We start from the raw sequence: 12,643 nt of genomic DNA, 5'->3' as shown, positions 1-12,643 counted from the left end.
CTGTTTAGGTACTGCTTTCTCTAAGATTTTAGAGATAAAAGAAAAATTTGAAATGGGTCTATAATTTAACAATTCACTATGGGCAGGTTTTAGTTTCTCAAGGTGAGGCCACCTTAATAATTAATAATGGCCACTTTAAAATAATCATGTAAATTCCTGAGATTTAATAATGAATTTACAGTGCTTAAAAGTGACTTGCCAATAGTAGGACTAAGGATGACACAGGCAAGTAGTTTAACTAGATGTGATAACCAATTAATCAAATTCAGGATATACAGTATGGGCAAAGGATTCTAATTGCTGATTGTGCTCAAAAGCAGTCTCATTTGCCAATACCTCAGAGGTTAAAAAGCAAAGCACAGATTTATTAAACACAGAGCTGGAGATCGGCCTTATCCCAGATGGTATTACCATCTCATTAAAAAAAAGATAATAGGAACATCACTACTAAGCACAGTCGAAGACACTGGATTAATTGTTTCAGGATTGTTAGTTAATTTAGAAATAGTATCAGATAGAAACCTGGGATTATTGTTATTGTTTTCTATCAGTTTAGAAAGAGATGATGACCTGGCAACACCATGATTTTGAACTGCGTTTAAAAAAGGATTCAATGCGACAATGACTTGCAATAAAAGCAAGCTATTTCGGCAGCGAGCCGGAACGTAACAATCTCTGGACATCTGATTGGTCAGATCTCGCGTCTGATTTGAATAGGAGGGCGGTGACCCTTGAATACCAGCAGCGCACTCACATTCGGTTAGCAAAGATCATTACGCAGAAATGTAGAAAGTGTGACGTCTGCATTGATTGCCTATGTGTGAAGTTAGACACCTGTATGATATGTGACAAATATAGATTTTATGAATACTTTCTAACAGCTAATTTAGTGCTACACTCTCGCTCTCGGAGGTTCACCCAACATACGTGATGTCTGCTCGTACTGTGCATTTATTCAGTTACAGAAAAATGTGGGTGACATGGAAGCCAAATGTGTATTTGATGAACACAAAAATGTGCCGTAACAGTGTAAGGAATCAGAGGCACTGTAAGAACTTAGGTCGTAAAACGACATCGTTTAAGTTAACAGTTAATCTAAATACATACTTGGGAGGTGGGTGACAAAACAGAATACAGTACTCAGGTAAAAAAGAGAAACCCTATCAGACAGGTGAGTAATAATTATATATCGACCATCCCAAATTTTTGAAAATTTTGTTTCACGCCTCTCAAAAAAGTGCGCATGTGTAGAATGAAACGCATGCGCACTCATATTTTTTTTACACGCGCAACTAGATTCGAGGTTTTTTTCTCCTTTTAAAAAAATACGCTTTGTTACGTCACTGTGAGAAAGGAAACGTGGCATAGCGAAGTAGACGGCGATTCGAAACACATCTGTTTTGTCAGGAAGAGAAGTGCAAGAGATTGTACTCTTTTTTTCTTCAGATTTTTGACCATATATCGGTTAACGATGGATTCGTCGATAAACAACGGTTCTTTTGGCAAATGGGAAATGGTGAAAAAAAACAAGAAAGCTGGAATGGCAGGGAAAATGCAAAATGTTAAGAAAGGAGACGGAGGACGGAAAGCTCTGACCGAGGCGAATATGCCCAAGCTGTACCCTTCGTGTAAGTGGACGTTTTGAATCCGGCTGTGTGAATGAACTGCTGCGTGCCTCCTGCTTTCACTTTGCTCGCTGACGTTTGTGTGTTTTAAGTTAAGACTCCTGACATGAAATGCCAGCTCGGGCAACTGTTTGCCTAAGCACAGTTGAAGGAAGCGTTTAGCTCGGATTTTTTTCCACGATATGCTGTTTTGCAAGGATAATAATGTTTAGTCCTATATGTGGATATGAAGGAAATGTGATATCACCAGGAGCTGTTCTGATGTGAAGTGAAGGCACAGAAGACTACGCGGTATCAGTGAAAATAAAATGCCCCCATTCCCCCCACGCCCCAGCATCCATTCGTAAGCGTTTCCTCATCCACAACTGTTGAAGAAGGATACGGACCCTTGGCGTTGACTTTTTGTATATAGCGTCTTTCACGAACCGCCCCAGTTTATAGTGAGACGATGAACTGTTTTGTTGTCCCGTGTTAATGAAAATGATCACAACGCGTGTCAAGTGGCATATTTTGGGGCCACTAATTGGGAATTGTGACTTTCGCTTCTCATTTTAACTCCGTAACTATATATGCCCAAAAATTAAAACCCCGCAGAAAAACATTGACTCATTATCTTTGTATAACACAAGATAATAACCCTCAACTCAAAAATAATTATTTACCTGTTGTTCACTTTTTTTAGAGTCCCAGGTGTCATTAGTGCACGTTTTTACTTCTGTGCCTTTCCTTAGCATAGTTTCTTCTAACGCAAAAAGATGAAACAGAGTAAAAGTTGCCAAATAACAAAAATCTGATTATCAAGAAATACTCTTTACTGGCCACTAGTTTAAGTAGAAATCACAATTAGGGCAAAAACTGTTTATACAATATTAAATCGCAAAGAGCCAATTATTGCAAAAAAATTAAATCTAAGCAAGTGAAAAGTATTTCTTTCATGCCTTTAAATCTAGTTTTCCTTATTGTAAGGATTATTGACTTATCAAAACATTTGTATTAACAATATAGCATATTTTAAAAATCTTAAGAAAATTTTGCCTACCCCATTGGCAGATTTCTTTGCTAAATGAAAGCAAAACAACTCGCATTTAAAGTGTTTTTTTTTGGTAGTTTTTGCATATGCATTTTTGTAGTGTAGACCTACAGTTTAGCAAAAATTAGGTCATAAAGTCATTTTCGTTTCAATTCTCAGGCTTTTTGGAATTTAATTACATAACAGTACCTTTATTTTCTCCAAAATACTAATATCTGCCCTATCAGTTTTGGTTTAAATATCCTCCTGTATATCTATAACAATATTCATCAAGGCTGCAATTTATTTAACACATAATTTCCAAAGTTAGGTAATTCCCAAATTCATCTAAAATACTGTTGTGTATACAGTTTACTTTCTCATGGTACCAGCATTCAGAATGTTACATTAAACAGAACTGTACAGTGCTTCTTCCATATGCTTGCAAATCAGTTCTTTGGGCTGTAGTTGCTTTTAAAAAAGCCCATCCAGAATAACAGGAGCAAGTGTAAATCCAGTTCTATAGAGAGCAGCTATTTAAGAGACATACTTGTACTTTCTTACAGTGAAATACCTCCTTTAAAAAATGAGGACAGTTTTAGAAAAGCATTCTGAATGTCTGTGAAACAATATTACTAAATACTATTTTACACTTTCAGTTAATGCAGCATCCATAATGGACTTTACTACAGATAGTTCGTTCATTCATTCATCCTGTTGCTGATAGTTTTTTTAAAATTGTATGGAATGTTTTGTTTCCAAGTTAATCTCTTATTCAGTACTGGGTTTCCATAGGCAAACTGAATATAATTTAGTTTAGTCAGTTTTTGAAAGTGTAAGGAATAAAATATACGCTACCAGTCAGAATGAAATATTCATGTTTTTGATAGAAATTGTTAATGTTTTTATCAAGATACCATTAAATTGATTTAAAGATACAATCAAGACATCACTAGTGTTTATAATGGCTATTATCATTTAAAAATGAGTGATTTTTAATTTATTATTGACATGGGACAGCAAACCCCCATTTTCAGCAACCATTCCTTCAGTTTCCTAATGGTCAACTCCCTTAGTTGAGCCTTATTCACCTATAATGTTGATTGGCTATTAGAGAAGCACAGTTAGTCTGTTTATTTGGTACTGAAATTCCTAAAGTTCAATTATTTGTTCAAAAATGACCACAATGAAACTGCTTTTTCAAGAAAAATGTTATTTATTTTTTTCCAAACCAAGGTTATTCCATTTAACAGATTGCCAAGAACATTTTATACAAAGGTGTCTGTTACTGTCTTGAGAAAAAAGAGTAAACCGTATCTAACCAGAATGGAAAAATCAGAGGAAGGCTAAAATGTGCAATTGCACAAGAGGATAAGGACATCCGAGTCTGTAGTTTGAGAATCTTGCGCCTTACAGGTACTTAGTTGGCGTCTTCCTTGTATACAACAAATACCAGTGTTCTCTTCAACAGTGGAATAAATAATTCCAGAATACTGACCATAATATGCTTTTCCAGTCATTTTCTGTATGTATATGTTCCTTTGCCCATTTTAACCTTCTTTTTATTTGCTAGTTTCAGATATGGTCTTTTGGACTCTGGACTTTGATGTATTTATCCACTTATTCAGTTCTATAGCTGGGCCATTCCCTTCTTTTTCTATTCTGGTTAGATCCAGTTTTCCCTTTTCTCTCAAGACATTAATATAACACTTTGTATAAAATTAACTTTAACTCTCTTGGCAATCTGCCACATGGAATAACCTCCCTTCTCCAAAAAACCCCAAAACATCTGACTGACATGTTTTTTGAGAAAGCTGTTTCATTATGGCCAATTTTGGACCCAGAACTGAACTTTAGGAATGGCAGTACCTTGCAACCTGGTGTACAGAATAACAGGTTTCAGGAGTGCTAATGCAATTGCAAAGGTTTCTGTTATGTCAAATTAGTGTTTAAAATGACTAAGGATAAGTAAAGGGAGCTCACCATTAGGACATTATAGAAATTGCTGCTGAAAATGAGGCATTGCTGTTATATGTGAATATTAAAGGATATGTTTGATATTTTTCAAATCAAATTTATTTCTTCCAAAACATGGTAAATATGCATTTGCCATACAAAATTGTTTTTTGAAGTCAAGTGTTTTTTTTGTAAACTTTAAAAAATAACTTTATAATGGAGACAATGGGTCCTGAAGCACCACTGAGAAAATAAAAACCTAAAACTTACAGACTACATTATAGAATTTCTAATTTATAGAAAATGCTGGAGTATGGAACACAATTTCACATGGCCAATGCATATATACCATGTTTATGAAGAAGTAATTTTGACTTAAAAAATACAAAACTTACCGATTAAGTTAAATTTCGGTCATTTCAAACATTAATAGCAATTAGTAACACTAGCAACATCTTGGCTGTATTTTTAAATAAATGTAATAATATCTTAAATATTTCTATCAAAAGTATGATACTATCTGGGTGTGTTCAAACTTTAACTGGTAGTGTAACTTTAACTGTGATAAGCACAAGGTTCTTTTGGTTGTTTGTAAAGCCCTCTCAGAAATTAATGACTACTATATAAATGACTGTCCATTTCTTGTCTCCTATATAAAATGGATCATATTAAAATTGTCGAACAATTTTTTAGGTTCAAGAGTGCGTCACCTATATTGTATTTGACCAAAATTGTTTTCCCATTTGTTTTGTTCTTTAAGGCTTCTGTAAATCATGATAAGCAAAGCTGAATTTAATCATTTAAATCTTGCAAAATAGGTGAAAAAATCAAATGCACAAAATTTTAATTTCAGAAATACAGGCTGGTGTATTTCTGTAGTCACTTATTTCAACTTTTTATTAAGTGTAGATTTTTTTGGTTTTGAGTCGCAGCTGAGATACAGGTATCTTATCCAGTGGATGGACAACCTTTGTGACAGTGAGCTGGACTTTGTATGAGAGGTGAAAAATACTTTTGGTGTCATGTTTTTAGTAGCTTCACATCATTCCATCATTTAGTGTGTTTATAATTTTCCCATTTTTGTGCAGTGTTGTTGAATACACTTTTGTGTTATGTACAGTATGGTTTCTTCACTCAAATTCACTTTATAAGTGAGTTGTGTAAATGATTAGATCAATGATTTTGATGCAGGACAGCTAAAGGTCATTTCACAAAGTAAATTGTTTTATGAAGATTGTTGCTTGAAGACCATAGCCTCATTTGGCTCCATCTTAGTACACATTAACTGCCACCATCATTTCAGCAAACGTCAGCTTGATGGTGAATTGTCTGTTGCTTTGATGACAGTTAATGCTGTCTAGTCAATAACAGGAAATGATAAATTAATACAATATGGAAATTTGCAGCAAGGCAGTGATAACTGGAGAGATTAGAAGTTTTAGGGTCAGTTTAGATTTATCCTAAAATAAATGCAATATCCCTACCCAGAGTTAGGCAGAAGACATAAGAACTCGGCCTGCCTTAGGAAAATGCATTGCATGCAATTACATTTTCTTTTATCCTCAACAAATGTCAGTGCAAACCTGAACAGCGGGTTTGTAATGTGACATATTCTTGTTGTCCCAGTTCTCATACCTGGGGACTTTAACTCGATAGTGTTATGTATTTTAAGAAGTGAGTTTATGCAGAATCTCAGTAATTCTTTTATTTTTCTTCCTAATGGGTCCATGACTAGACTACCAGTTTCAACTGCCTGTTCAATATTAATGTCCGAACAAGTCCTAGATGAGGTGCCAGGCCATAGACATGTTAAAAGTACTTTGTTTTGGGTGCTTATTTATATAAAGGGTTTAATGTCTTAACTCCCAAGTTTGTTTAATTTGGTTACTGTTGTTTTGATCATGTTTTCCTTTGTATTTTGTGTTTAGTGATATAATACATTGTTTTGCTTTATGTCCATGACCTAGTTTGACTTTACAGGTCTTTGTAATAAAATGATCTATTTTCATTTTTTCACTTAATACACTTTTTTTAATCTTCATATTTTGAAGATTTAGGGTACAGGGTAGCCCCTGTATTTGTAAGCTCCTAATTGATAGAAAATACAAAATTGATTTTTTTTTAATGTTTTGAATTTACGGACATCACACAAGAAGTAGAAAACATTTACTAAGACGAAATAATAGTACCAGGAATATGCAATAAAATGATTATTTCTAGATTCCTTCTGTTGACACAAACGTGCTTCAGAGACACGAAAGGCGCATATCATTACTTGACAAATGTCTTGGCTTGAAAAAGGGACATATGTGGTAAGTTTTCATACTTTTCCTCTGTGTGCATTGTAAAGTGTCAGTGCGGGCAAAATATTTCTTTTAACTTCTTATAAAGTGCTTAACTTTTGAACACAATTTGGAGTGGCAAATGTATAAATACGGTGTTTGTGAAGAAACACTTTGACTTGCAAAATACCATACTTATCCTTTATTCCAATGGTCTGTACAACAATGCTCTAAATTAAGACGGTGTAGCCATTGTGATTAAGACGTTGGACTTCAAACTCTGAGGCTGTGGGTTCAAACCTGCTGCTAGCACTTTGTGACCATGAGCAAGTTGCCTCACCTGCCTGTGCTCCAATTGGAAAATAAAAAGAAATATAAAGCAATTTTATCCTTCAAATGTTACAAGTTGCTTTGAAAAAAAGAAAAAAAACCAAAACAAACATAATAGAATTATAAGGTGGTATTGGACATGCAGCATTCCAAAATGCACAGCCAACATGCTTGGTCTGTAATGAAATAGTTGCTTCCATAAATGAGTACTGGCAAAGCATTATAAAGTCTTTACTACTGTGGAGGTACTATATTAAAAGACTATTACAGGCATTTTATTGAAGCATGCTAGTAATAATGTAATTGAATCTGAGAAACTGGTAACTCTGTTGGCTGCAACTGTTGCATGTAATGTTCATGATTTGGGCACAGAATATCCAAAGTCAGGAGATTGTGCATACAGTATACCCTTATCCATTGATAAATTAGTAGTAATCACATACATGAGGCAACAGGTTGTCTCATATTTTGATGGAGCAGAATTTAGAGAAAAATTGTGTTAGAATTAATGGTTGGGCTGGGGCTAGGGTTGCCTAAGCAGCAGCCTCTTTTATTCCAACTGTCCCTTTCTTTTGAAAAGAAGCACCCTGGTCACCCTGCTTTTAAGAGTTGAATTTATAATCACAGTGGGCAATACAGAAGAATTACTTTAATTATCCTGTGAATTGCAAGAGTGAATTGTTTAATTGCATAATGATTTATCTCCTGTGTCTTGTATTCATATAATTTCACCCTTTCAAACTGACTGATTTGTTAAACTTGATTTGGTCTGTTTCTAGATGTTCCACAAAAGCTTTTCATCTTTAAATAGTCAGATTTAAACTCCACCTGTGACATTGAAGTGCATAAAATGCAAAATATCGTTTGTAGAAGTAACTGAACTCCTTCTCAAAAAGACCATGGACGAAGAAAAAAATCTCATCTTTTAAAATTTTATGGAAACCTTTTTTTTTTTTTTTTTTTTTTTTAATATTTTTTTGAAATACGTTGTTACAAAATGTGAAATTGTGTGGATTTGATCATTCTTCCTTTCTTTATGATGATATGGACTAACTATAAAGCTGGATCATTTCACATGGCATTTGATGGTCTTGGCTTTATAGATAGATAGATAGATAGATACTTTATTAATCCCAAGGGGAAATTCATAAACATCTAAATTCATAAATTCAGATGCTTTCCCAGGGCTTTATTACAAGTTTATAGTAAATAAAACTAACTTTCAACAATTTAGTAGAGGTGGGTCTTAACTTAAAAGAAATTCCACAGATATTAGTAAGTGCATATATCTAGCAAATTATTTTTTAATTAAATTTCTTAGTTTTTATCTGGAGACTTTCATTTTTTATTTACCAATGAAGGAAACTAGATTTGAGTCAAATGATTATGTAAAAGCTATAATTAATGGGAAGGAATAACACTGCACAGCACTGACTTTTGTCACCATTTTCTACCATTTTCTGCTTTTGTACATAGTTGTCACCAAATTTAGCTTACAGTATTTGTGGCAGAATGAATAAGCTCTGTCTTAAGCACCCAGGTAGACAACTAGACCTTTAGCTGAATGGTAGAAGCTGCTAACTTTCAACATCTTAAGTGCACCTCGCGGGTGTGTAGTCTGAAGGAGTACAACTGCGTGGAGGGTGAGTGACACTCTGAGCCATCTCTCAGCAAAATCGCTCATCTTCTGAGGGATCAGTCTTTAGTTAGTAGTAGGTTTTGTGCTTTCATTATGCCTTTTCCAACCGTATAAGTTGCTATGTAATCAAAAACTTTATGGCACTTTAAGGTTGGCATATTGTATGTCCTTGTTTCCTGAGTTTTGTAATTTAAAGTACAGCAAGTTTCCTTCACTATCCTGTCATTAATGCATGTTTGTATAAAGTAATTAATATAGCATTTTAGTTTTTTGCCTTCAGTGGACATTTTGAGGTGAACCTCTGACAAAATCAGGTTTCAAATGTTGGCAGGAACCAAGCCCATCTTTATTTTTCTTTTCTTTTTTTCTGTCTCCCAGTCTTCTTTGGGCTTCCTTCAGTATTCTGTTATATTTCCATCCATCCATTTTCCAACCTGCTGAATCCGAACACAGGGTCACGGGGGGTCTGCTGGAGCCAATCCCAGCCAACACGGGGCACAAGGCAGGAACCAATCCGGGTAGGGTGCCAACCCACCACAGTCTGTTATATTTTTGACAAGGTTTACAGATAAATAGGTCTACCTGTGGATGGATGGATGGATGGTAATGTATGTGAGTGTTACATGGTTATGAACTTTCTCTAATAATGTATTATATCTGAAAATTAGCTTTTTGAGCTTATCTGTAGTAAGGCATCTGCCCATAAACTGAATAGGCAGCTTGCATTACATCTGGATTACAACAGGAGTGACATTGTGTTACACCTGAGTGTGAGATTTGGTTTGAATAGTGAGCAGAAGTGTCTTGTTGCATTGCATGGTTATTTTTGTAACCCTGAAGTCATCTAGGGTTTTTCTTCAAGCTCTTGTTGCTTTGCACATCATTGTGATACCTTTAACAAGCAAAAATTAACTTTTTTTTATTTACAGTGTCTTATATATACACACAGTGGAACCTCGGTTTGTGAGTAACTTGGTTTACGAATGTTTTGAAAGACGAGCTAAAATTTTTAATAAATTTTGACTTGATAAACTAGCAAGGTCTTACAATACGAGTAGTACGTCAGTGCTTTGTCTGCCGAGCGTCATGTGATCACAGCTGAGCTGATGGTTCTTCTCTCTCTCGCAGCGGGATTGTGGGTAATCGTCTCCTATTCTCCGTCTTAGTTGGCGTGCCTCACTCATATAGTCAACATCCATACGAGCGTATACTGTTTACTACAGCATTGTGACTGTGTGTGTGTGTGTATGTGTGTTTGTGTGTGTGTGTGCTGTGACATGCGAGTCCCCGTCTTGCACCCCAAAACACAAAGCTGAGTCTGAATACTTTAGCAGCACCAACTTTATTCAGCTTGAAACAGCAACAGCGCGGTTATTTATTGTAGCGGGATCTGCCACTCTCCTATACACAGACACAGCAGTCAGGCAGGGCCGTGGCCAAGTAGTACTGTGCCCTGCGCATTTATAATGTTCCTTGTTCCTTGTATCACCCATCGATGGCAGGCGCTTATAGCATGTCCGCAATGTTTTCGGATTCGCTTTTACGACGAACTGCTACAGCGCTGGGAGACTGCGATTGCTTTGGGACGCTCTTCCGCCTGTCGTCCCGTTGGGTGGAATCCCACAAGAGTTTAGAAACTCACTAACACCAGCCATGGATTCTTTTCAAAGGTAAAGTGCAGGTTCATTTGTTTTATGTATTTTTACTTTATATTTTGTGTTAATCATTTTTATATGAATAGTTTTAGGTTGTGGAACGAATCATCTGAGTTTCCATTATTTCTTATGGGGAAATTACCTTTGATACATGAGTGCTTTGGACTGCAAGCACGTTTCCGGAATGAATTATGCTCGCAAACCGAGGTTCCACTGTATATACAGTGTATGTGTGTGTGTATATATATATATATATATATAATCTGTAAGCCAAATATCACTGACTCACTCATCACGAAATCTCCCGAACCATGAGGATTTGGGACTTGAAATTTGGAATGTAGGGTACCCTTGGCCCATAGGTGCTCGCTAAGAAACGGTTTTAAAAATTGAACATCAACAACGCTCTGTTGGAGAAGCTGCCAACTGAGATGGTTAGGCACAAGTCAGTGGACTCTGTGGTGGAGATTGAGGACACACTCTCAGCCCACCTGGAGTGCCTTCCTATGTTCTGTGCTTCAAGGTTCGCACTTCCATAATGCTCCTGCACAACTTCAATCCTCCTAAGTTGTGCAATGGTACCAGGCTGCAGGTGATGGCTCTACAAAAACATGTCATTGAAGCCACAATATTTACAGGCGTCGGACAGGGAGAAACAGTCTTCATTCTCCGCCTTCCCTTAATCCCGTCGGACTACCCCTTTCAGTTTAAAAGGCTGCAGTTCCCGGCGAAAGTCTGCTATGCCATGACCATAAACAAAGCTCAGGGGCAAAGTTTGAATATGGTTGGCTTGGATTTGAGGAGTGACTGTTATTCCCACGGCCATTTGTAACTGGCCTGTTCTAGAGTAAGCTCACCTGACAACCTGGTCATCCTCCAGCCTGAGGGGAAAGCTAAGAATGTAGTGTACAATGAAGTACGTTCTTAAAACATAGGCTGTTTACTCCGTAGATTTTTTTCAGAGGCGGTGGTAAGATCCCTGGGCTTATCTTAATCTATTACAGTCTACATTAAATGACAATGTTATTTTTGATTTTTGTTTTCAGGTTTGGTGGATTGCTTAGGGTTTGTAATTTTTTTACGATCTTAAAAACCCCTCGAAAAACTATTTTTAATATAATTAATATTATAACATTAATCTTCATCAATTTTAATTAACAAATAAATTTATCACTTAAAACTTGGGCGGTCTGGTTACTAAATAATACCAGGGATGGTGATGGGATCACTGGGGCTTTAGTCCAAAACAAGTTTTGATCATCACTGTTTAAGTCTTTTGTACTTAAAACAGCTTATACTTGAGTAAACCATTTCAAGAAATAATTAGTAACCTATTTTGTTTCGTTTATGTGCTGAATCTTGCCTTATGACTTTTACAGGATGTACTGTATACTGTCACACTGTATATTTTAGAACATATTTTTCCTGTTGCTGTCCCATAGCGAAGCACGGGTATTCAGCTAGTTATAGTATACATTTTCAAAGTTGCTTCTGTTTAGAAGTACTATAGTAAACACTTCTCTTACCTCAATTCTTTTATTGAGCTTTATTTAAGTTACACAGCTGAAAACCTGAATTACTTTACAGTGCAGTTTCTTCATGATCCCTCTAAAACGATCAGACATGTTAGAAAATGCGTGAAAGACATTGTATGTTGATGAGTGATTAAAAGAACCTAAAGCAGTCAATGCTGATTTTACTCTGCCCTTTAACACAGTATGTTAAAGGACCACTGTGGGGTATAGCCTGTCTAGATTTAGTTTTTTGTAATAATCGGGATAGAATTGAGGTTGTAGAGGTGATTGAACCACTAGGGTCAAGTGATCATAATATAATACAATTCTCAGTGTTTTGTAAGAGTGCAGGTGCAAAGACCAGAACTATTAACTTTGGTAGGGTAAATTTTGAGCAAATGTGGCAAAGTCTAAGGAGGATAGACAGGGATAAGCTTTTAAGTGTGGAGATAGCTGAGGAGAAGTGCAGCGGATTTAAAAAATGTTTTACATATAATGCAGTACAGTTACATGCCTAAATTTGGAGTTACAGTGGAACCTCGGTTTGCGAGCATAATTCGTTCCGGAAACGAGCTCGTAGTCCAAAGCACTCATATATCAAAGTGACTTTCCCCATAAGAAGTAATGGAAACT

At 36.0% G+C, this 12,643-nt stretch overlaps 1 protein-coding gene across 1 annotated transcript in view; it reads left to right on the top strand.

Moving 5' to 3' along the window:
- The first annotated feature begins 1,297 nt into the window (after positions 1 to 1,297).
- Positions 1,298 to 12,643, top strand: part of tmem214 (transmembrane protein 214) — a 73,365-nt gene continuing 62,019 nt past the window's right edge. The window contains exon 1 of the mRNA XM_051925009.1: positions 1,298 to 1,628. Coding sequence (XP_051780969.1) covers positions 1,472 to 1,628 — 157 coding nt within the window. The 5' untranslated portion in view covers positions 1,298 to 1,471. The remainder of the gene's footprint in view (positions 1,629 to 12,643) is intronic.

Source organism: Erpetoichthys calabaricus, chromosome 3, assembly GCF_900747795.2.
Source record: "Erpetoichthys calabaricus chromosome 3, fErpCal1.3, whole genome shotgun sequence".
Classification (NCBI taxonomy): domain Eukaryota; kingdom Metazoa; phylum Chordata; class Cladistia; order Polypteriformes; family Polypteridae; genus Erpetoichthys; species Erpetoichthys calabaricus.
This window is presented reverse-complemented; position numbering and strand designations above follow the sequence as displayed.